Raw genomic sequence first — 25,312 nt, forward strand, 5'->3', positions numbered from 1 at the left:
CTCAATTTCTGTTCTCTCAAGCTTTACAAAGTTAACTTTCTCTTACTTCTCTCCATTGAGGACAAATGATTGAGCATAGTGTTAAGGCACAGTTTAGCAGATTTTGCAGGACAGAAGTGGATGGATGGGACATACTGAGGAAGTAAGGGGAATGGGGAGAATTGCTCAACTGCCAGTCCTCAACCAGTGCTGCCCTTTCAGAGTAGGCTGGATAGTGATGAGAAGGAATCCATTCTTGCATTCCACCTCGTCTGTTGTCCAAGACAAAGGCACTGGAGACCATTGAAGCAGCCATCATTCTGAATGATAGCTAATGCATTTCAAGGATGACTTCAGGCTATAACATAGATCACTATATTAATACATGTACTGAACAGAGTCAGCTTCAGCAGTAATGCCAAAATAAGGTACATTTAAAACAAAGCTTCATCATAGAAAAAACTACCCCTGCTTCCAAGTGCAAGTATTTAAAATGGTTCAAATCCAACAATGTGCAGTCTTTTTTTTAACATCTTACACACTTGTACTCTTGTATATGCCAATGGACCCAGAACAGCACCTACATCCTCACTTTAAGCTTAACAATCTTTGTCGGGACCAGCTCTCTCAGGGTCTCTGCTCTCTACTTTCCCAGGGTGAATCTTCCAGTGCCCTTTTAAAAGCCGCCTCCTTCACTCAATCTTCTGATCATAATTGAATGGATGTCTCATTGGCAGGGACCCTCTGGTGATTATGTGCAATTTAACCATTGCTTGGCAGTTAACCTGCAGCACCCGGTTGTGGATTTTCATCCTCTAAAAGTATGCAACACCTGTGTGCCTTCACCTGTGTGCCCTGATGTTAAAGCATGGGCCACAATATCATTGAATGCTGGAAAGATTTAATACAGCTTTGACAGTGCAGACTTAAGAGCTCCTTCTGTACAACTGTGTTTGACCTGGGCTTCTACTCTTCTGGTAATCAGGTGACATGGATTTCTCCCTATGCAGACTTTGTATAAAAGTCACATGCTTCTCTTCACTATTACATCTTGAATTCAGTTCAAAACACAAATCACAGGGTACAAGCTGTGCTACTGCGAATATTTCCATGCAAGAGATGAATATATAACTCCTCTATAATGTCCTGTCGTCATTACAATTTGCCAATTCTTCAGGCATGATTCAATTGAGATACGTTACAGTTTCATATTACTACCATAAATGACACTACATATCTTTTAGATAACAAAAAAAGTTGAGAGATCTTAGAACCTATATCTACTATATAAAGAGAATATAATGACAATGAATAGTTAAATAATAAAAGACCAAATTGCCATGATCCACCATAAAATGCTTTTTTGAAAATGAAATAATTTAGAATCATGTAAAGTATCATACTGATTTAATCTTAACATTAATTTGTGAACGATAAACAATGCAGTAGTATATTGTTCATGTGGTCAGGCACTGAAATACAATCTTCCTCTGTTGCTAAATAGTGTGATTCTTGCCTTTTTTTAAAAATGATTGAATGGGAATATCCACCACTTTTCAACCAATTGCCTGCCTGTGAGATCACAGCACACTATAAACATTGCCTTGGATCACAAACAAAAACCAACCATGCACATGACATTTTCTTTTAAAAATTATATTCCTGGGAAATCAATTAACTTCTTTGCATTATGCAGAGGGGCAAGGTTTGTACTAGTGCTCCCAAACTTGCACCTCAGATGAAAGGTGAGAAATTTGGATCTCAACTCAGGCTTGCTTAGGCAGCTTTATCTGGATTACTAGTCAACTTGTGCCATTTATCATCCTTCTTCAGTTTATAAGTTAATAAAGCAAAACAAATTTATATTTTCAAATAAAAGTCTTCACAAACATAAATAGAGAACTGGCTATAAATACCAACATAAACGGAATCCAGGACACAAAAAGGTGCATAATGTGTACTGAAATACTTGAGAGTTATAACTGAGAGAAAAGTATTGAGAAAATAAAATGGGAAAGGTAAACAATAATGTGGTAACTAAAAGTGAAGTAATGAAAATGTCATTTTTAGCAGCGAGATGTTATAACACAAACTACTCTTGCTGTTTTAGTAACTTATTAAAATTGGCACCTTCACTGTACACAAGCTGAAAACATAAAAATCAACTGGTGCAAAGGGACTAAACTTTTATTGACTCACTGCAGGTGAAGGGGTTTGATCAGTTGCTGTGATCACTGGACTTAAAGATTAAATTCAAAATGTCTGCACATCTGCCATGCAATTTACAATGTGATGCAACTGAAATTTCTGGTGCATTAGTTAAAAATTAAATGCAATACAAGGCTGAAGTAAAAATGCTAACTGTACAAAAGCAGACTACTTTAATTGCTTGCACAATTACAATGCTCGGTCACATTAGTCAGATGTATTCAGCTGGATGAAATTGTCCCTTTGTAGATCAGTTTCTGAAAAACTGCTCAAATAAAATTAGAAAAAACACTCAAAAGGGTATTGAAAGTTTTAAGACACTGATGCAAGGAACAACCCATTTCCATGATGCCTTTTGGCAATATCTGCTAACTAGACTGCACTTTATAACTTACTTCAGTTGCATCAACTAACGGTCATTGCACTGGACTGTAAAATTGAATACAGGTCATTGTACAAAATGACTTACATAAGTACACAACTATTATATAATTGATAATTATTTAGTCAGTACCATAAAAATAAACCTTTAGTAATAGAAAACTACTTAAAACATGATCAGATAAAAAATTGACATCAACTAAGAAAAGACATATCAAGAGAAATGACCACAATCTTGGCTAGGACTGGCAGTTTTTAAATTAGGGTTTTTAAAAAGGAGGAGGGAGGGAGAGAAAGAGAGAGAGAGAGAGAGAGAGAGGGAGAGAGATTTGAGTGTTATTTATGGTCAAGAATTTCAAAGGGGAGTGTCCAGAGAACTCATGTCACTGTTACCAGACAGTCACAAACATGCCAGATGCCTCACTGAGAGAGAGCTTCAATTATTGCACTCAAATCTGGAGTAGGACCTAAGCTCATAGTCTTTTGATTTGGAGACCAGAGTAATAATTGATACACCAGAAGGGTGCATAGGTTTTCAACATAGAACAAGAGAAGGAAGACTGCATCATCTAAAAAGGCAGGAATATGGCAAGGTGGCTCCATCATTCTGATTGAATATGTCACTGATACCTGAACACTGACTCAAGAATGTGCGAATAATGATGGTGCCTCTCCGGGTTCTCACTTTAAGCCAAGTCTCACATAGATTTCCATCTAGGTTCATTTGCCAAGTTCTGAGGTGATGGGGAATTGGGCTATGAACCTGGGAGCCCATAGACAAGGATCCTCTCACAGGCAACAGATCCATAAAGGTCATTGTCTGAATGGCTGAATATCATCTGAATACTGTATCCTCTTTTCTGAACTCTCAGATAACTAATGTTCCAGGGTACAACTGATGAAATGCATCCTTAATGACTGTAAGGAGCTCACAACTAATATCTTCAACGATGAAAATTTGTTCATCAAGCAGCATCATGGTTAGAGTTCAAAAGCCTTAATGGTGAGGTGCAAAGGGAAAGAAAAGAAAGCAAATCTTTACACTGGTTCTCAGATCTTGGCTCAACCAAATCCAAAAGCCCAAAGATTGGTGGGTCTTTGGTTAGAAATCACAGAATCCCTCCAGTGTGAAAGCAGATCAGGCCCATTGAGTCCACATCGCTCTTATGAAGAGCATCCACACAGACCCACCTGCCACCCCTATCCATGTAGCCCCACATTTCCCATGGTCAATCCACCTAACTTGCACTTCTTTGGACTGTGGGAGGAAACTTGAACACATGGAAGAAGCCCATGAAGACACAGGGAGAATACTCAAATGCCACTCACAGTTGCCTGAGGGTGGAATTGAGCCCGGCTCCCTGGCACAGTGAGGCAGCAGTGCTAACCACTCAGCTACCATGCTGCCCCATGCACTTGTCAACATGCACAAATATAAATAGAATTCTCAACACTAATGCTTGATTAAATAGACAGGAAAATAATGTACTGACTATATGGAATTAAACTTTTATGCATGAAAATGTGAGTACACTTACAACAAAATAATGTAGCAGTGGCCATCATTAAAAGAGTGGAAGGATACATTTGCAGTGTTATTAAAAATTATTGACTAACATCTTCAGATTTACGATCTGCATTTCACTTGTCAAGTCAGCCATGAATAAACAGATTTCCCCCAAATGGATGGAAACCTAAAAAGCATTGACTTATTAAAAGACGCACATGTACAAGTCACAACAATTATAGCAGCACTCCCAAATGCTAACTGATTGGGAACTGTGGGAGAAGCCTCCACTTATTCATTCATGGGATGTAGGCATTGCCAGCTCAGCCAGCATTCATTGCCCACCAAGCAGCTAACCATGAACTACATTACTATGGGTCAGGAGCCACGCATAGACCAGACCAGGTAGGGACAGTAGAGTGGACTTCAAATCATGCAAGAACAGAACTGGGCGGGGTAGGCTTGAAGCAAGATTGGTCGTAGAATCCCAAATTCATTAATAGGCACATCAATGGTAAAGGGTGGTAAGAGGAGGAATAGCACCAATTAGAGATTATAAATGGAAGCAGGACACCTCCATGTGCAACACCCTCCACATGTTAAACAAATAATTTTCTTCTGTCGGCTGCACAGGACAGGGGAGGAAACTCATCACCAGAAAAGGTTTAAAATTGGGAAATGAGGTATTGGATAAACTATTTGAAATCAAAGTTGACATGGCACAAGAATTAAATGAGAGGTTTCAAAAGATTTAAAGGAAATGACAGTGGAAATTGCAGACGCATTGGCAATGATCTTTCCATCTTCCCTAAATTTGGGGGTGGTTCCAGGTGACTGGAGAATTGCTAATATTAGTTGGCTAGGAACTGCTCAGACATTGAAAGAGAAGGATGAAGGATAAAAGTGAAGGGTTTCATGCGAGCAACCAGCAAAGTCTCCGGAGATCAACCTTCGCAGAAGGGGATGATCTTATGTTCGAAGTGTGGAGACAATATCAAGGACCCAAGGGATCACCTGGTCAGCATGAACTCCTGTTCTCGGATATTAGCCTTTGTATCCTGTATTCAGGTAACCTAGTGGGTGCGCCATAGGTTTCAGTCTTGTATGAAGTGCATGCTTGCTTTTCACCCTTTCTCACCCAAACGGTGTGAACTGTATATGTGGTTTAACTTAAGTAATAAAGTCAGCTGTTAGCTGATACAGATGTGACTCTCTTCTTGGTACCAAGCCAATAACTTAAGGGCGGTAACCAGGCAAACTAATTGGTGTCCCTGAGTGGGCGTCGACAAGAAGCTCCAACGCCAAACCTACATCCAGCTCCAAAAAAATGAAAACACCCAGCCTTAGGCCCTGAAGGAGTGCCAGAAGGGAGGAGGAACTAAAATAAACAACAGAGTGAATCCTGAAGAACACAAGAGCTTTTAAGTTGAAATGTGCTCTGTGTCTTCCATACTAACTTCCACTGAGCTTAACTGGTGTCTCAGACAGAGACAGTGGGTAGAATCAAGGTTAAATCTCTTCAGTGGGAGACTTGAGTCAGACTCCATTGTGACAGTACAGAGAGAACTAGAGTCTGGGATAAAGTATACGAAGCAAAGGGAATCTCTAGGTCCTGGGGACGGGGTGTGTTTTGATTAGAGGGGATTCCTTCAAACGTGCGTAATGGGCAAGTGACCGCAACTCGGAGTATGCTAGCCACGCCAACAGTGAGGGAGAAACTGCTGGGAAAACCATTAGGAAGACTGCCCAAAGGAAATTGCCAGAAAGGGAATTTAAAACGTTGCAGAAGGTTGCAGCAGTCAGCTGCCAGGGGAAGGGTTGGGCAGCCTGGATCGAATAGTATTGGTTAGAGATTTTATTTCCACTGTATTGACTGGGCCATCCAGAGTGTAAAAGGCCTGGACAGGGTGGAATTTATCAAATGTGTCCAAGGAAGTTTCCCAAAATCAATAAATATGTACAGTGCCCTCCTTGGGACAGTGCAACGCTGGACCACCTTTTAGGAAACGAGATAGGAGAAATTACTGAAATGTCAGACAGAGAGCATTCTGGATCCAGTAACCAGAGTCTAATGTCTTAGTTCTAACAGAATTATGAATTGAGATAGAACTGGTCTACAGGTAAAGGTGCTAAACTGGGGCAAGGCCAAGTTTGGTGCCATTAGGCTGGATCTAGCAGAGGTCAACTGGGTGAGTCTGTATGAAGGGGAAAGAATGACTGGCAACTGGGAGGCTTTTAGGAGTGTGAATCCAGGATAGTATGTCCCTATTAGGGTGAAGAGAAAAGCTTGGCAGGTTTAGGGATCCCTGGCTGATGAGAGATACTGAGGATCTTGGCAGGAAAAAGGCAGCGGCAGACACTGGGTTTAAGTTATCAGGCTCGAGTGAATTCCTTGATGCCTATAAAGTGTGTACGAGCATAATCAAGGGGAAATCAGAAGAACAAAAAGAGTGTATGAGATGGATCTGACAAATAAAGTTAAAGATAATCCCAAGAAGTTTTATAGCTACGCTAAGAGTAAAATGGTTAAAATCAACTAGGAGTGAGTGAGGACTGTAGAAGCTGGAGATCAGAGTTGAAGAGTGTGGTGTTGGAAAAGCACAGCAGGTCAGGCAGCATCCAAGGAGCAGGAGAAACAAAGAACAAAGAAAATTTACAGCCCAGCAACAGGCTCTTCGACCCTCCAAGCCTGAGCCAATCCAAATCTACTGTCTAAACCTGTTTCCCAATTCCTAAGCATCTGTATCCCTCTGCTCCCCACCTAATCATGCATCCATCCAGACGCATCTTAAATGAATCTACCCTGCCTGCCTCTACCACCTCTGCTGGTAAAGCGTTCCAGACACCCACCACCCTCTGTGAGAAGTACTCGCCGCGTGCATCCCCCTTAAAACTTTTCACCTCTCGCTATTGAATCCTTCACCCTGGGAAAAAGCTTGTCTCTATCGACCCTGTTTATACCCTTCATGATTTTGTAAACCTCAATCACGTCCCCCCTCAATCTCCTTTTTTCTAGTGACAACAAACCTAACCTACTCAATCTCTCTTCATAGCTAGCACCTTCCATACCGGGCAACATCCTCGTAAACCTTCTCTGCACCCTCTCCAAAGTGTCCACATCCTTTTGGTAATGTGGCGACCAGAACTGTACACAGTATTCTAAATGCAGCTGAACCAATGTCCTGTACAATTTTAACATGACCTGCAAGCTCTTATACTCAATACCCCGTCCGATGAAGGCAAGCATACCATATGCCTTCTTGACCACTCTATCCACCTGTGCAGCAACCTTCAGGGTACAATGGACCTGCACTCCCAGATCTCTTTGCTCATCAACTTTTCCCAAGGCTCTTCCATTCATTGTATAATTCGCTCCAGAATTAGACTTGCCTAAATGCATCACCTAATATTTATCTGGATTGTACTCCATATGCCACTTTTCCACCCAACTCTCCAGTCTATCTACATCCTCCTGTATTCTTGGACAGACCGTTATGCTTTCTACTACTCCACCAATCTTTGTGTCATCTGCAAACTTGCTGATCATACCAACAGTGACCTCTTCCAGATCATTTATGTATATCACAAACAACAGTGGTTCCAACACTGATCCCTGTGGAACTCCACTGGTCACCTTTCTCCATTTTGAGAAACTCCCTTCAACTACTACTGCCTCCTGTTGCTCAACCAGTTCTTTATCCACCTAGCTAGAACACCCTGCACACCATGTGACTTTACTTTCTCCATTAATTTACCATGGGGAACTTTATCAAATGCCTTACTAAAGTCCATGTATATGACATCTACAGCCCTTCCATCATCAACTTGGTCACTTCCTCAAAAAATTCTATTGAATTGATAAGGCACGATCTCCCCCACACAAAACCATGTTGCTAATCACTGATAAGCCCATTCTTTTCTAAATATAAATAGATCCTATCCTTTAATACCTTCTCCAGCAACTTTCCCACCACTGACGTCAGGCTCACTGGTCTGTAGTTACCCCAGAATATCCCTACTACTCCTCTTGTACAGGAGGACAACATGAACAACCTTCCAGTCTTCCGACACCTCACTTGTGTTTAAGGATGCTACAAAGATATCTGGGAGGGCCCCAGCTATTTCCTCTCTCACCTCCCTCAGCAACCTGGGGTAGATCCCATCCGGTCCTGGGGATTTGTCCACCTTAATAACCTCTGGCCTACCCAAATATCTTCCCTTCTTGGGAGAATTGATGTTTTGGGCATAAGCCCTTTATCCTCATTCCTGAAGAAGGGTTTATGCCCGAAACGTTGATTCTCTTGCTCCTCAGATGCTGTCTGACTGACTGTGCTTTTCCAGCATACACTTTCAATGAAAAGTAAAAGAGTGGCTAGGGAGAGAACAGTCTCCTTAAAGATCAGCGTGGTCATCTATGTATGGAGCCACAGGAGATGGGGAAGTGTTTTAATTAATATTTCTTCTGTTTACAGATGAGAGAATCATGGATGCTAAGGAAACAAGGAAAACTAGTGGAAACGTTTTGGACATCATACATATAACCAGAGAGGTGTTTGCTGTCTTAAATCGCATTCAGGTGGAAAATCCCCTGGGCCTAATCAAGTCCATCCTTGGATATTGTGGGAATCCAGGAAAGAAATTGCTGAGGGCCTTCCAGAGATTTTTACTTCATCTTTAGCCACTGGTGAAATTCCACAAGATTGGAAGGTGGCTAATGTTGTTTCATTGTTTAGGAAAAGTAGCAAAGATAAGACAAGGAACTACAGGCCACTTAGCCTGACATCAGTGGTAGACAAGTTGTTGGAGAGGATAGGAAGGAACGGGATCAACCGACATTTGGATAGTCAAGGTCCAACTAAGGATAGTCAGCATGGATTTGTGCCAGGATGTGCTGTCTAACAAATCTGGCACAGTGGTTAGCACTGCTGCCTCACAGGTTCCCAGGCTCAATTCCCACCTCAGGTGACTTATTGTGTGGAGTTTACACATTCTCCCTGTGTCTGCGTGGGCTTCCTCTGGGTGCTCCGGTTTCCTCCCACAGTACAAAAATGGGCAGGTTAGGTGAATTGGCCACGCTAAATTGCCCATAGTGTTAGATGAAGGGGTAAATGTAGGAGAATGGGTTGCGCTTCGGCGGGTCGGTGTGGACTTGTTGGGCCAAAGGGCCTGTTTCCACACTGTAAAGTAATCTAAACTAAATCTTTTAGATTTTATCAAAGAGGTGACTAAGAGGATATGAGGGTAGGCAGTGGATGTTGTCTATATGGACTTTAGTAAGGCCTTTGACACGTTCCAGCGCAACTGGCTATTCATGAAGGCTAGGTCATATGGAATCCAGGGATAGCTAGCTAATTTGATTCAAAATTGGCAAAATGGTAGGAAGCAGAGAGTGACGGTTGAAGTTTGATTCTCAGACTGGAGGCCTGTGAATAGAGGTCGGTGCTGGTACCTTTGTTACTTACATACATGACTTGGATGTGTATGTACAAGGCATGATTAGTAAGTTTGCGGGTGGCTGAAGGTGAGAGGGGAAAGATTGGAGGAGGACCTGAGGGGCAATGTCTTCAGTGGAGAGTATATGGAATGGGCAGGCAGAAAAAGTGGTTGACGCAGGTACAATAGCAACATTGAAACATTTGGATAGGTACATGGATGGGAACGGTTTGGAAGAATATAGATTAAATGGGGGGAAATTAGAACTAGCACAAGTGGGCATGTGATCAGTATGGACCAGTTCAGGCCCAGGGCTTGTTTCTATGCTATATTCCTTTATGACTGACTAAAACCAGCAGAAACTGCAAATCATGGTAGATGACATTTGAAAGATTATCAGGCTTACAGAAAAAGCTGAGAATTATTTCACCCACATGAAACAGTATAAGATAGAGTATAAGAAATTAGCGGGAGAAATAAACATGACATGGCATTTAAACAAGATCAGGAGGAGAAAGAGGCATTGAAAAAGCAATGTAATAGTTTGAAGACTGCTATGAATGTCGTACATAAAACAGCTCAGGAGGAAGAGCAATACTACAAGAGATCAGACAAAGTGCTTAGAGAGATTAAAAATTCAGGAGTCACATCTCAGCTCAGCGAGGCATAAATGGGTTCTTTCACACACCTACCCTTTGAAGGGGGGGGGGAGGAGGAGGAAGTGGAGATGTCAGTCGGGGAGGGTTAGTGGTCAGAGCTGTTAGGTACAGTGAGGAAGATAATCAGAAATGGCAGTCTCCATCCTCAAGTGAAAAGGGGAGGACCCAGCGACATCTGCTCTTATGCATCCTGTAGTGACAAGTCAGAGTGGAATGGGGGATTGCTCAGGCTATTAACTATTCCACTCCCTTTGGGATCAGAACAGAGCAACAAAGACAAATTCCCAGACACTGATACAGATTAGATGATGATGAGAAGAAATTAATATTAAATGTACCTACACCTGGATGTTTTTTTAAGATTAGATTACATTACAGTGTGGAAACAGGCCCTTCGGCCCAACAAGTCCACACCGACCCGCCGAAGCGCAACCCATCCATACCCCTACATTTACCCCTTACCTGACACTACGGGCAATTTAGCATGGCCAATTCACCTAACCTGCACATCTTTGGACTGTGGGAGGAAACCGGAGCACCCGGAGGAAACCCACACAGACACGGGGAGAACGTGCAAACTCCACACAGTCAGTCGCCTGAGGCGGGAATTGAACCCGGGTCTCTGGCGCTGTGAGGCAGCAGTGCTAACCACTGTGCCACCGTGCCGTTCTCACAGCCCGACCAAGAAAAAGAGATAATGGACAGTGAACCCTCACTCATTTAAAAGAAACTGATTCTTACAGTTATGGGAGCTATTGGAGGTGACCTTGTCGAATCATTAAACAAGCGTAGGCTGAGGAAGGGGGAACACCTGACAGCTTTCGCCCTTTGACTCTAGTCAAGGTTCTGGAATATTTATGGGCCAGCTTTAGACCACCAGAACCCACAGGACAGAGAGGTTGCTATGGTTATTCACCTTAGTATCACATGGTACAGAGGACTCAACAAAGGCTTGTGACCTTGTTTGACCAACAGAGACCACAAACAGACTAAGGGATAAGACGGATGAGAAGTGCACATGAAAAGGAAAGGGGAAAGCCAAATAAGATTAACACGGCTCGGAATGGCACCGGCTACCAGTGCCAAAGGGATGGGGCAGGGGGGTGGTGGTGGTGGTGGTGGTGGTGGGGGTGGTGGGGGGTGGGGGAGGGAAAGAGAGAGGTGGAACTGGAGAAATGTAGAAAGATGGTCTGTGCCCAGGAACCTCTCCCCAACCACCATACCAATCGGTGGACAAGGGCAGGGGAAGAGGAACCTCAACCTGATGCCAGCAGCAACAGACGAAACCTGGGAAATGCTAACCAGTCTTGTATCTGTGGAGAAGTGGGACACTACGCTAAAGACTGTCTTGACCCCTCAGAAGGGTGAGAAAAATCACACACAAGTCCAATCTTTACCACTAGAGGGACCCCAGCCCATGCTACAAGCCAATTGAGGCAATAAGGATTGTACCCACAGCTCACAATGACAATTTCAGGCCTCTCCAACATGGAGGTGGGACACCAGAAGGGGTGGAATGGGAAGACCTTGGAAGATGGCAGGGTTGGAGGTCACCCTGCCACTTTTCTTTGGGACACAGGGAATCCTGAACCACCCTGTTTACATCAACATTCTTGGAAAACTGAAGCAGAAATTATTCCAACTTGGTTGACATTCATAAGTAGGACAGGTAACTACTCCTTTAAGTGTGTGGATTGGATCTGGGCTCTTAAGGCACTGGGTCAGCCTACTACAACTACCCCAGCAACAGGAACATATTTTGGGAACAACCTACTTGGTATGAGCCAGTTTTTGTTTTGATCTGGTCAGCTGTATGACGCAACAAACACCAGGGATGATCACAGTGCAGACTGTCACTGCAGTATCAGATGGTCAATACAGGGAACAGGTTTGCACAGGGGGAGAAATTTGCATAAACCCTATAAGATGAGTTTGGATCCAATGGTCCAGACTATACTAACAGTGAACCAAAATGCTTTTGCCAAAAGCAAACATGATTGTGAGAAGATGCAGGAGGAGGTTTGCATTCAAGGACCAGACCCTGAGTCACAGAAATAATACAGATTTCCCAAACAAGCATAAAGAGACAGAGAAAGTAATCCAGCATCTAGTAACTTGAGTTCTACGACCTCTCGCCTCCATTAATCTCCTCTAATTTGGCAGTTCAAAAGCCAGACTGGAGCTGGCGATCAACTCCAAGGAACTAAACAAAGTCACACCTATAACAGCTCCTATGGTGGCTACTAGTCCTGAAATTATCATTAAACAAAGTGAGTAAGCGCTATGGTTTACAGTATTAGATATCAATGGAATTTGGTCAATCCCTTTGACTCAGGGGTGTCCGTATAAATTTGCATTTACCGTTAAAGGACAGCAATATACGTGGATAGCTTTATCACAGGGATTTGACAATTTTCCATCAAAGGGTAAGCAATGGATTAGGGCATTTTTCTAGGTCAGACTGTCTGATACAAATAGGAACCGAATGGGATCATTACTTGCTCCTAAAAGAGTTTCTGCAACTATTAAAGGCAGTTTGGAATGAAAGTAAACCCCAAAAAAAATTATGAGGCATGAAGTGAGTTACTTAGGAGTGATGTTAACACTGTGAAAAAGATAGACAAACAAATTGAAACAGCAGATAGACTTCCCATCCCTACAAACATGAAGGGATGAAGATGGTTTTTGGGCTTAATTAAGTATTGTAGAGACCTAATTAATAGTTTTGCCACAAATATAACACCATTAATGACGTTATTAAATAAAGATGCCCCATGGAAACGGAAGCAATAATAGTTTTAAAACAAGGCTTAGCAAATGTTCCTGTCCTGTAAATCCCAAACTCCACTGGACCATCCTCCCGAGAGGTGGCTGCAACATATTCCACAAAATCTGGTTGTACTGGTGAGAGTGTACATGAGGTTTAGGTCTTATCGCAAGAGGTGTATGGTTAGATAAGACCTAAACCTCATGTACACTCACACCAGTACAACATGGGGTACATGACATGAAAGGCATCTGTACAGATAGGCAATAAAAGAAACAGGCCACTCCTCTATCCTACCACAAGAAGAAGTTAGTCAAGAAGAAACAGAGAGTCCAAAGAAAATTGGGAACAGGACTTGGATGGACTAGTAGGGAAAATTGAAAATTTGGACTTAATGTAAGAAACAAGCTGGAAATAATATGCAGATTTTACACTTGTGTATTACAGGTCTAGTCCAAGATGACAGGAATAATACTTCTCGTTGAGACCAGGTTAATAGAGACGGGGGCCATCGTTGGACCCGCTCCAGAGCCCTTGAACTTTAGTTCTTATTTTTCTAACTTATACTATGAATAATTAAGAGTAATGTAAACTTTTTTATCTATTTTGTATCTAAGATTGCGCCATTGTAAACGTTTCATTTTAATCCTGTACTAGAGTACACATGACAACAAATTAACTCTAGTTCTTCATCACAGCTGACAAACAGACCAGTAAGTGTTGACATTTGAAGAATACCCAGTGATCAACAATAACTTCACTCAAAAGATCAAGATACTCCAGATTAATAGAGGGGAAGTAGAGGAGTCAAGTATGCATTATGCAGGGGTGGATGGTTTGGCACGCACAGGTACGACTGAGTATCTGGGAACGTACAGGGATTCGGTTCTCAACAAAATTCTAGGAAGTGAAATTGTCCATCATCCCAGATGGAAAAATTATTAGCCAGTTTGTCAGCTCATTATTGAGCGACGATTGGATAATGATGGCCACAGTAAAATTGTGGTTCACTGGGATCAGTACTTACCAAAATTGTTCATTGTCTGCTTGCCTGTGAAAAATCATTTTTTCTTGTGCGATATGCATGTGTAGTACAGACATACTACATAATAGTATGTGGTTGTTGGAAAGATGACTTCAGACCTGGTCATTGTGGGGGAATGAAACATCCCACGGCCAGTAATAAAAGCGGTAACGAAGGAAAACCTAATGATTCAATGCATTGATACGGATCAGGTTCTGTGGGGATATGTGTCACCACATTGCCACCAATTCCAGACCTAACAGCGGGTTGGACATAAATTGTAGAGGAGGCAAAGAAGATAACCCATCAATGGATTAAATATACTGAAACAATTAGAATAAATGCTGATAAGGCAAATGAGGCGTGGAGTGTCCCCAGTTTTTGGAGTAAGCTTTGGAATTGGGGATCTAATGTTCAAATACATCTTTGGGGGAGAATATTATCAAGTGCGGCTGCAATACTGATTTTCTGCACATGTTGAGTACTATGATTACCAATGTATCAGGGTCAGAAGGTGGAAAAATAAAATATGAAAATTAGAAGTTGAAGCTTTCCCAAAACAGAACGGATGATTTATTATAATGGAGATTGTTTTTAAGGAGGTAGATGTACTTTTATATTTAAAATGCACATGTAACACATCTACTGGGGTCAATAGTGATCCCATGAGCAGTTAGCAAAAAGAAAGGAAAATGATCCTAAGATCAAAAAGGAGGGAGGTGGGAAGACACGTTGGCCAGGAACTGCTCACTCAGAAAATCAGCAGCTTGTGAACTCAAGTAATCAGAGTCCTAACCACTGGCTTGTGTTGGCTAGAACTGGCTCAATAAAGTTCAATGCACAAAACTTGAAGCTGATGCACTGTGGTACAAGAGAGCATAAAGAGTAGTTTGGAAAGTGCTACTATTCCAAAGGGTATAGAGGATCAGAGACACCTGGGTTTATATATGCACAGTCATCACAAGGTGGTAGTACAGGGAGACATAGCTGTTAATAAAGCCTAAAGTATGCTAAGCTTCATTAATAGAGATATACAGTACAAAGCAGGTAGGTTATGCTGGATCTATACAGAACTAATTAAACCTCAGCTGGAAGAGTGTGTGCAGTGGTAGTTGCCACACTCTAGAAAGGATCTGAATGCATGGATGGATTACAGAAGAGGTTTTTGAGAATGGTTCCAGGAATAAGAAACATCAGTTATGAGAAATGATTGAAGAAATAGATACAGATTTCCTTGTACAGGAGAATACGAAGATGAGATCTGATGAAAGTTTTCTCAATTGAGGGGTGGCTAGACAAAGCAGATAGGGAGAAATTTCTCATGCTTGTAAGATGACAGATATAAAAGTGTTCTGCATAAGAAATAAGTATAAGAAGAAACATTTTATTGTACAGACAACAGTCAGGTATGGACTGGAAATGATAATGCACTGCCTCGAAGTATCTGGAGGAGGTTCAACTAAAGATTTAAGAGGGCATTGGAAGATTAAATAGAAACAACGTGCAAGGTTATGGGGAAAAACAGATATTTGGCACTAAGCCCAAATGCTGAGAGTCAGTACATTATAATGGACCAAATGGCCTTTCTTTGCAAGTAACAATTTTGTGACTCAACAATCTCTTTGGTGCGATTTCTGAACTGTCCCCATCACTACACAAACAAGGAGCATTTGGGCCTGTTATATATGGATGCTTTATCTATCCACCTCAGTTTCAGAGCACTTATATCTTTGATGAACAAAACTTCTCAACCTTAGTTACAAAATTTGCAACTGAATTACCGTTAACAATTTTTTGGAACAGACATCTTGACATTCATTACCCAGAGTGCCCAGCCCTCTCTGATGTACTCAATTTTTATTTTAAAATTAGATTTATATAAAGTTGTAAATCCATCTAGGATAGACCAGAATCTGGAGTCAATATGGAATAGTGCTCATCAAAACATAGCAAGCAGGAATGAGTAGCTGATAGAAAGGAAACAGGCTGAAGGCACATTACAATGGAGATAATCAACGTCATGCATTTAGCAACTATCAATAAGATGTCAAAAACACTCTGACCAGCCAAATCTAGTGAAGAAGCAAAGTCTGAAAATAAAATGGTCTCAAAATCTGATTGTTTAAAATACTGTGATTAAATCAAGGAAAAAAATCTTAAAAATTGACGATAAAGCTTGATACGATGAAGTTGTTTTGACTTATAAAGAAACAAGAACAAGAGGCCATACACTAAAAGTGATATGCAAGTGAAGCAAGGATGATGGAGGAATAAAAAGCGTACGGATTGCTCAGCCGTAAAATATGGCGGAGTCAGGTTCAATTGAGGCCTTCAAGAGACATTAGATATTTATTTGCATAGTAATGGCGTGTAGAGGTGTGGGGGAAAGGCAGGAGATTGGCATCAGATAATAGAGCATGTGCAGGCATGAGGATCAATGGCCTCTTTCTCCTCCGTAATAATTCTGGCCTTTTCCCCCAGCTTTATTGAGACAAAAAAAAAATTGATGGGAAGAAACAATGCATTCAGAACTGCTTCTAAAGTCTGAAGAGTTAAATCAAACAGTTTTTAAACTGAACTTCAAATTTCGCTTTTCTACCATTTTTGACACAAACTAAAAACAGGTACAATGCGAACAATATCGATAAACAGCAAGTGCATCCCCAAAATCACCAAGCACTGGTGTTGAATAATATTTGAAAATCTACTCACATAAATCCTGCTATTGGTTCAATGTAAACATTGACCTGAACTCGCTTTGCTGCCCTCACGAGGAGTCCTGTAAGCTAAACAGTACCACAAGTCAGCACAGACAGACATTCACTCATGCATTCATACAAAAAAACAAGTTATTTTCTTGTAGGTGTTCACCATCCTGTAATAAAACTTCTTTCAACTGTTTGCACCCCTGCACATTATTTTACAAATGAACAATTCTTACTGTCTGCTTAAATTCAATGTACTTTACCTTTCAAGCTGCCCCACATTAAGTGGCACTGTGACTATTCACATGTATTTGCCTACCATGAATTATCGTCATGTTTTAAAATATTCAAATTTACAAACTAAGAAAAATGTATTTGCCTTAACATTTACTTCGCCCACTCCTAAATTTTAATCTCCCTTCCCACTTTTTTTGGGTGAACATCACAGTCACACTAATCATGAAAAGGCTCTGCTCCATGTCCTCTCTCCAGTCAAAACTGCCCTCTTGGTATAGTTTTCACTCATAGTATTTTCCCAGATAATGACTGCTGGTATGTGATATTGTGATGTGATATTTGCCACCTCTACTACAGAGGTACAGAGTAAAAATTATTGGTGGTAACTCTGCCACAAATCCTTCATCTTTGCTGCATCTTGGGCCTTAGGATTAGGGATACACCATTGTAGATTATCAACAGAAGAGGCGCTGTTTTTAAAGAGATCACATTATCAGTTGATAGCATTATGTACTGTATCTGGTCAGGCATAATTACTAGGATCTTGTAAAACAAATACAGATACACTAGCTCCCTCCCAAAGCTGGAGTAGAACCTATTGGCCACACCCACATATTAATGTAATGGTTGGAGCTAATGTAACACAAAGGTTAATCCTTGCAGAACCACTGTTTCAGACAACACCCTTTATTCCTAATATCAGAAATTCCAGTCACGGTGGAATGTGAATCCACAATAACTTTTAAAAAAAAAAGAGGAAAAAAAAACAAACATTTTATAAAAATGACTTTGGTGCCATAGGCATCTGCTTTGTTTCAGTGGCATCAGTCACCATTTTAAGCAGTTTGTTAAATTGTTGCTACGTAGTAACATCAACTATGTCATCCCTAAATCATGAGACCATTCCTCAAATAGGAATATACATAGACAAATTAGTTTATAAACTAGTTATTTAATTTCTAATAGATGTGAAGCTATACTTGGGTAATTCCAAAGGCTAATTAAACATTGGAACAATTTCCTTCCTTGTACCAAACCTTTACATTGGTTAATTTTTGGTCTTTAAGAATGAGCTCTGTTATTGACTACCTTGTGCTTGAACTATCCCCAAATCCAGTCAGCTGATTTTAGGTTGAGATTTTTTGTTGAAATACAGTATCAGCCTTTACAGCAGAAACACAGGAAGTCGAGGTGCCCATCATTCTTGGATAAAAAGTGCTACAAAGCACCAGATACAAAGCATGCTTGTAGCAAGTAGTGACAAATGACAGGAAAACTTAATAAGACTAGAGCACCTGTTTAGAGTCTCTGAAGTATCTTAATTTTATTGACCCATACTATCAATGGCACTTCATCCCCATCAACAGCAATCGTCCAACGAGCAGAAAACTGTATTCTTAAACAGAATTTGTTTTCTGAAGTGCACATTTCAGGTTTAATTTGAGAACATAGTAAAAGAGATTAGTTTAGCTCAAAAATCCACAAACACTCCCACTTTAAAAGAACATTCAAACAGCCAGATCTTTCATCATTTTATCCAGTACAACACACTACATTTGAAAAATAATTGCTTCTGATTGGTGGGTTAGAGCTGTCCATTGGAATCCAGATGCTATCCTCATACTATCTGACAGAAAGAAGACATTGTAATGAGCATGATCTGGATTGAGAATTAGGCATGGATAGTTAGCATTACGTACTTTATGCAAAAGTTGGGAGTGGGACAACTTTAGACTATGCAGTACTTGTAAGGTTGCAATTGTTTGTTAGATTACTGAGTGTTCTGTCTTAAACAATCTCAGGATACTTCCTTTGATCTTTACAAATGATGATAGCTGTTTTGAAGGAAGCCATTGGACAGTTGAGCACAATACATAAAACCGACCTTCTAGAGTACTCTCTGTAACAAGTTCACTTATCAGCAGAGATCCAGCAACCCAGTCCTGAACCTGCTTTCCAAGCAGCAATAATAAAGGAGCTGGAATTAAGATACTGGCCTGCTTACATTTGAATTGTATCTTTGAGGTGGCTACCCTAAATTTTAATACGTTCCTTAGCACATGGTTCTGTACCTTGCAATGTACCGATCTGTAACACTCAGTCAAGGATAACTCTTTACACTGCAAGACCAGAACGTTTCAGGCAAAATAGAGCCTTTAATCAGGGTGACAATCCTCCAGGTACAATTGACATTTGTCTTGGTGCAGATCCCTGGGAGTAGCTTGTACAGCACAAAGTCTTGCATCACAATGCTGTTAGGGGTGAACAACAGCAAAAACTCCTGCCTCCAGGCAAAGGAAGACAGATGATCTTTTTTACCACTGCAGCTGGCTCAAGGGTAAATTTATGGTATCAGAGAGGCATCACACACACAAAAAGATCAAGAGAGGGTGCACCCTTGTCACCACTGGCCAAGTTTGTTTGAAAGTTCTGGTGGTAAGGCATTCTGCCAAATGTCCGAGAGTCTGCTCCAGAACCGCTTGAGGACATGATATGCTGATTACAGCCTGATGACAAAGGGGTTTCTCTATACAGTTTTTTTCCCAGAAGGACCAGATAACATAGTACAGTCCAACTACTTGGAATATTCTGTAGCAATTGGCCAGATCCAGTCTATTCAACACCAGGGCAGGTAGAAGGTCTGAGACAGCTGCCAGGGGAAAGTATATTCTTTTGTCCTCTAAAATAGAGAAAACATATGGCAGCACATAATTGATTTCCAGCAAACTTTCAGAGGCCATTGTTCAACTGTTGTCACATATGAAGTTGAGCTAGTCACAGGGCAGATAAATGCACATTCTGGTGCCTAACTAATATAAGGTGTGCTTCTGCAAATGGTCACTAATTCTGAATCCAAAGCAAGCATTAATTGACATTAAACCAATTTTGAGACACAATAACAAAGATCACAACTTGTACATTTAGTAAATGGCCATCCCAAGTTGAGATATTGCCTGGGTCTCGTCGAGTTTGCATATTAACTGCTTCAGTATCCGAGTCGTCGTGAATGGTGCTGAACATGGTACAATCAGCAGCCATTATTCCTACTTCTGCCCTTACTTCTGTTGTTGATGAAGCAGGTGAAGATGGTTTGGCTAGCATGCTGTCCCGAAGAACTCCTGCAAGGTGGCCTGGAGCGGAGATGATGGATGGCTCCAACCACTCAAGAGTTTTCCAGATTCTCAATTAGGTGTTGGCTATAATGACCAAGTGCATGATTCACAAAAGGTTAGCATGCAAGTACAGCAAATATTGGAAATGTTAATAGAACGTTATTAATTGCAAGAGAATTAAAAGTAGGGAGATTATGCTTCAGTTAGATAGAGCACTGGCGAGACTGCATTGAAGTACTATGTACAGTACTGGTCACCTTAGTTACGGATGGATGTAATTTTGTTGGAAGCAGTTCAGAGAAGTTTTAAGAGACTAATACTAGACTAATTTTGTTAGGAGAAATGGCTGGACAGGCTGGGCTTGTATCTGCAGGAGTTTTGAACAATGAGAGACAATTTGATTGAAATAAGGAGGGTATGGAGAGGTAGAGGACGAGAATTATAGGACAATCTACAATTGTGGGTGACTGCTTAACAATATGGGACTGGACATCTAAAACACTTGAGGCAAAGGTTTTACTGTCAGAGCATACAGATGTTTTGATACTCTGCTTCCATCACGTTTTTGGGGAAGACAGTCCTTGAATACATTTTTGTCAAGCAAGGCACAGGGGGATGATGGTGAAAAGTTACCATGTGCAGGCACAAATATGGATTAGTGCTTATAGTCAGACCAATCACGACCTTTAATGACAGAGCAGGCTCAAGGGGCTGCATGATCTACTCCTGCACATTATTAACATTTTCATACATCACTTTGAATGTTACAATTCTTAGATTACAGCCCACACATTGTGCACTATATTGCAAATTGTCAGTGACCAAGAACAGTTAGATGATCCGCAATGATCATAAATACCAGAGTAGGCTTCAAGGACCAGTGGCACACTGTTGTTTCTTTTCTTTTATATAATGTTGCTAGGTTCTATTTTTCATGAAGTTAACCACATTTACTTACAGGATTTATGTCCAGAAAGGTTTCATGATTCGCCTTGTTTGGATACATTCCTTCAATATCATCGATAAATTTTTGATCTGCCTGGTAGAAGTGTGGAGATGAAAGAATGATAGGGGCCCCTATTGTAGACAAGGAGAGAAAAATAAAGCATTAATTGATTAAGTGTGCCTATATAGTATTGTCTTTTGTAAATAAGGGGTCTTTTCGTTTATAGTGAAACTACTGCATATTTAGTGACTGCACAAATTAAACTCACACTTTACTGAAATTAAAAGAGGAAGATTAGCTTAGTTGATTTGTATAGCAGCTCACCATATGCTCTGAACCTAGTTAGGTTTCCAGGAACAGAGAAACATTCACTCCCAATACAAGCGGTGACATTATTGACAGGCTGGCCTGGTTGTAACATGCTGACCTGAGTCAGCTGAGACCATTTCAAAAGTGCTAAATACCCTCAGGCAGTCAATTTGCAAAATTCCATTGACCTTTTCAGTGGGACTTAGCGTAAGTTGCAATATCTTATGAATATAATTGTTAAAGGTGAGTTCTACAAATGCAACCACAGGTTGCAATACTTGCCAGTTCGAACTCCCCACACAAATTGCACTCTGACCTACTATTGGTAACATCACAAGAAGTCATAATAAATGCTTCCCAAATGACAAATCTTAACACACTGGAACTGTAATACCTTTCTTCTTCAGGTACCACACGATTATTTATGCTAATTTAACCAAGTCTAACACCATCATCGTGCTAAAGGGCAGGATAAAGGAAGAGGCCATAAACCTACCTCAGCAAAGACAGGAATGCACGGTTGGAATCATGCTCAACCACACCCTCACTGTCTACCCTCCTTTTGTACTGTTAGTCCACAAAATCTTTAACCTTATCTTGAAGGATCCAGAACTTCCCTTCAAATAGAACTCTGTTCCTTCCAACAGGGAACATGGGACTTTAATCAGTTACCTTGCTTGCAAGTGCTGATGTTCAATACACCTGATCCCAGGCAGTTTCCAGCTGGAACACAGAAACCTGCATTTTCTGGGTTGACTGTAACATTGGCAAAAACCTCATTTGGTGGCACAAATCGCATAGCTGGTATCCCTTTGACACTAAGCTCTTGCTCAAAATTGGCATAGAGAGACCTATTAAGAAAAGTTTTCCAAAAAAGCATAATTAGTCAAACTCCCCTTATTTTCAAAAAGATTGACAAGACAATACAGAATGAGTTGCATTCTGCGCCAGTGTTATCGAACACAAACTTTGAACCAGAAGATGCTTTGTAATATTTAGAAAGACTAACAGTATACACGAGGGTCTTATCTGCTTAAGATGGTCGATTTTAAAAAGCAGACAATGGTGATTTGCTTATTTTACAATGACAACTTCATATTGACACAGCAGTTCACTGTAAATTGAAGTGTAACCTGGATGTAATTTGCTAAAAAGCATTTTACAATGCAAGTGTCCAAGACATTACGGCCATTATATTTGTTGCCCGTTCCCCTGCGGTGCTTGTGGTGGTGAAGTTCCACAGGCATCCCATGGCTCAAACTGACTGAGGCTTTTCACTGTCACCTGCTGTACATGATCAAGAAACGGACGTCCTCCTCCTAGTCTGCGACACCTCCCACAAGGTAAGGCAGCTCCACACAAGTTGGGTTTGAACTCGGATGGGTCGGCATGCTCAAGGCTACAATTATTTGAGAGAATGGGGAGCCAAACAATAATATATTTAATTCGATTAGTTACAGCGTGGAAACAGGCCCTTCGGCTCAACAAGTCCACACCGACCCGGCGAAGCGCAACTCACCCAGACCCATTCCCCTACATTTACCCCTTCACCTAACACTATGGGCAACTTAGCATGGCCAATTCACCTAACCTGCACACTTTTGGACTGTGGGAGGAAACCGGAGCACCCAGAGGAAACCCACTCAGACTTGGGGAGCATGTGCAAACTCCACAGAGTCAGTCGCCTGAGACGGAAATTGAACCCAGGTCTCTGGCGCTGTGAGGCAGCACATATCAATGTGTCAGACTCTTGCCATTCCCAACAGTTTGGGAATTTCATGGAATTCCAAAGACGCACAAAAACTGTGGCTTTCAAAGGGGATTGCAGAGTGTTCTTATCTGCTCCCCTTGCACCATCCCAAAAAGATATGCTCCTCTTTAAAGTGGTTAAACTGTGTGGAGGATGGGAGAAGAACGTCCAATGTTTGTTTGTTCATTTGCTACTGTACAGAACTGAACTGCTTTAGTGACTATGTATATGAAGATCCTTGTCATGAATATTATTTATTTTTGAAATAGAGAAGATCAGAAAGTATAAACAATTTGTGTTATAAAGTAGCTTTAACATAATAAATATTTCAAGGCACCACACTGACATATTATTGAATCAATTTACTAAAATGTTTCTTGAAAAATGTCCGAGAACAAGAAATAATTGAACATATTCTTAAGAGAATGCAGACAGATACAGTAAAGCAACAAGGTCAGGTTGCACAGGTCTCCTCCTAGTGGGATACAGGCTATAAATAAATATAAAGCAACGAAGAAAGGACTTTACATTGAAGGAGAAACTTCCCAGAATTTCTTTCCAATGGCTGTCATTTGAAAATTACCTTGGTATTATTTTATTTTTAAACTGCTGCATGAATTATTGATCCATAAGATCATTTAGATCAGCAAAATGATGAATACCAACGTCAGGAAATTAGAGGCGGTCCTCAGTGTATCGAGTATTCCTGCATCATGGACATTATTCATAATAACATACAAAGTGAGCAGCAAACTGAGTGCATTCTACTCTAGCGCGTGTCAGATAGATTCAGCGGTTTAGGGTTATTCAGGCTGGCCAAGCTCAGCTTTGTGCTTGGAGCACCATGTGGAGCTTGTGTTGTGGTTCTGGGATGGAAGCCACAGTTTCCTGGAACTGGAAGAAAAGGTGGCTTCAGCTCCAGCCTTATTTTATTCAGTGCTTTATTGTGGTCTTCACAAAACAAAATGTTAAAATGTGAGGTAGCAATGGGAAAGAAAGAGTAGGAAAGGGATAAAAGGAAGAATTAAAAGATATACAAGAGTTTAAAGAAAAGGTGTCCAAATGCCTTTGTGACCATGTTCTCCCTGCCTTTCTAACTTGTTCACTCTTAAAAACCATTATGATCTACCTGCGCTTCACAATTCTGGCCACTTGCATATCCCACATTTCCATCACTCCCAGTATTAGGTACCCTTCCTTCTATATCCTAAGATCAGGCATTTCCTTTCCAATTCTCTTGTTTCAGTAACTCTCCTGCCTCCTTCCTCCTTTAACTCTCCCCTTAAAACACTTCTCTTTGGCAAAGCTTTTAGATGTCCTTTGGTTTGGTGCCAATATGTGTCTGATTACACACGAGAAAACACAAGCATGTGCTACTACATTAGAAGTCACTCTATAAATGCAAGTTCCTGTTACTATCAGCTTTGCACATTAGCTGAATGTTAAAAGAAAACCAAAAGAAAATGGAAGAAATATCTTACCGGCAAAGGTCTGAAGAAAAGAAGCGCAGCGTTTCATTTTTGGTTATCAATGGGTGGAAAGACGTTCCATCAGTCCCATTGATCATATTGCACGCACCTGTTGTCCACCAGTCCAATGACCTAAACATTTTATAAAAATTGAGGGAAGGGTAGGAGAAACACAAAACCAGCCAGAAAAAAAAAGACTTGCATTCGAAGAGCACAAAAAAGGAACAGCAACCATCAATTTGCATCATGCACTACAATTAATGCTTTCACAAAGCAGATCTGTGCATTACATTGTCAAAACATTTAATGGATAGTTCTGTACATGCTCCCGTAAAATGCCAGCATTAACAGGAATCTAGCCAGAGTTTAAAGCTGCCAGATCAGCAACACTTTGTTCGGGTTTGCACATATTGTCAAATTCGGTAGATTATTAATCCTCAATTTGAAACAAAAAGGAAAAAAAACACTTACTTGTTACCTCTCCATTCAACAATGGTAGTAAAATTTTTATAACTTTTTTGCCCAGTGAGAAAAACATATTCACCATCATCTGTCCCGTTCATCTGAAAAGTACAATAACGCATTATAACCAATGACTGCCAGGCAAACAGATACACAAAGTAAATCACTTGACCCTCCAAGTCAGAAACCTTTCCAAATGCAATTCTAATCATTTAAATTAACCCCTGCTTCCACACAAAATAAATTCAAGAATCGAAAATGAAACATAATAGTGTACAGACTCATCCAGTCAGTCCATAAAAAAAGCACACAACTTCAAAATATACTGTACAACAAATAAAGACTGTTAGAGAAACTCAAGTC

General features: G+C 40.8%; 1 protein-coding gene across 1 annotated transcript in view; it reads right to left on the minus strand.

Annotated features, from left to right (window-relative positions):
• The window catches only part of LOC122552707 (lysosome membrane protein 2-like), a 66,166-nt gene that overhangs the window by 11,785 nt on the left and 29,069 nt on the right, over positions 1 to 25,312 (minus strand). Inside the window, exons 5-9 of the mRNA XM_043695600.2 lie at positions 24,959 to 25,050; positions 24,500 to 24,619; positions 21,941 to 22,119; positions 20,972 to 21,090; positions 16,671 to 16,744 (exon numbers count right to left, since the gene is read on the minus strand). Coding sequence (XP_043551535.2) covers positions 16,671 to 16,744; positions 20,972 to 21,090; positions 21,941 to 22,119; positions 24,500 to 24,619; positions 24,959 to 25,050 — 584 coding nt within the window. The remainder of the gene's footprint in view (positions 1 to 16,670; positions 16,745 to 20,971; positions 21,091 to 21,940; positions 22,120 to 24,499; positions 24,620 to 24,958; positions 25,051 to 25,312) is intronic.

This window comes from Chiloscyllium plagiosum, unplaced genomic scaffold (genome assembly GCF_037043375.1).
Source record: "Chiloscyllium plagiosum isolate Xiang-an unplaced genomic scaffold, Cpla_swu_hap1 HiC_scaffold_1, whole genome shotgun sequence".
Taxonomy (NCBI): Eukaryota; Metazoa; Chordata; class Chondrichthyes; order Orectolobiformes; family Hemiscylliidae; genus Chiloscyllium; species Chiloscyllium plagiosum.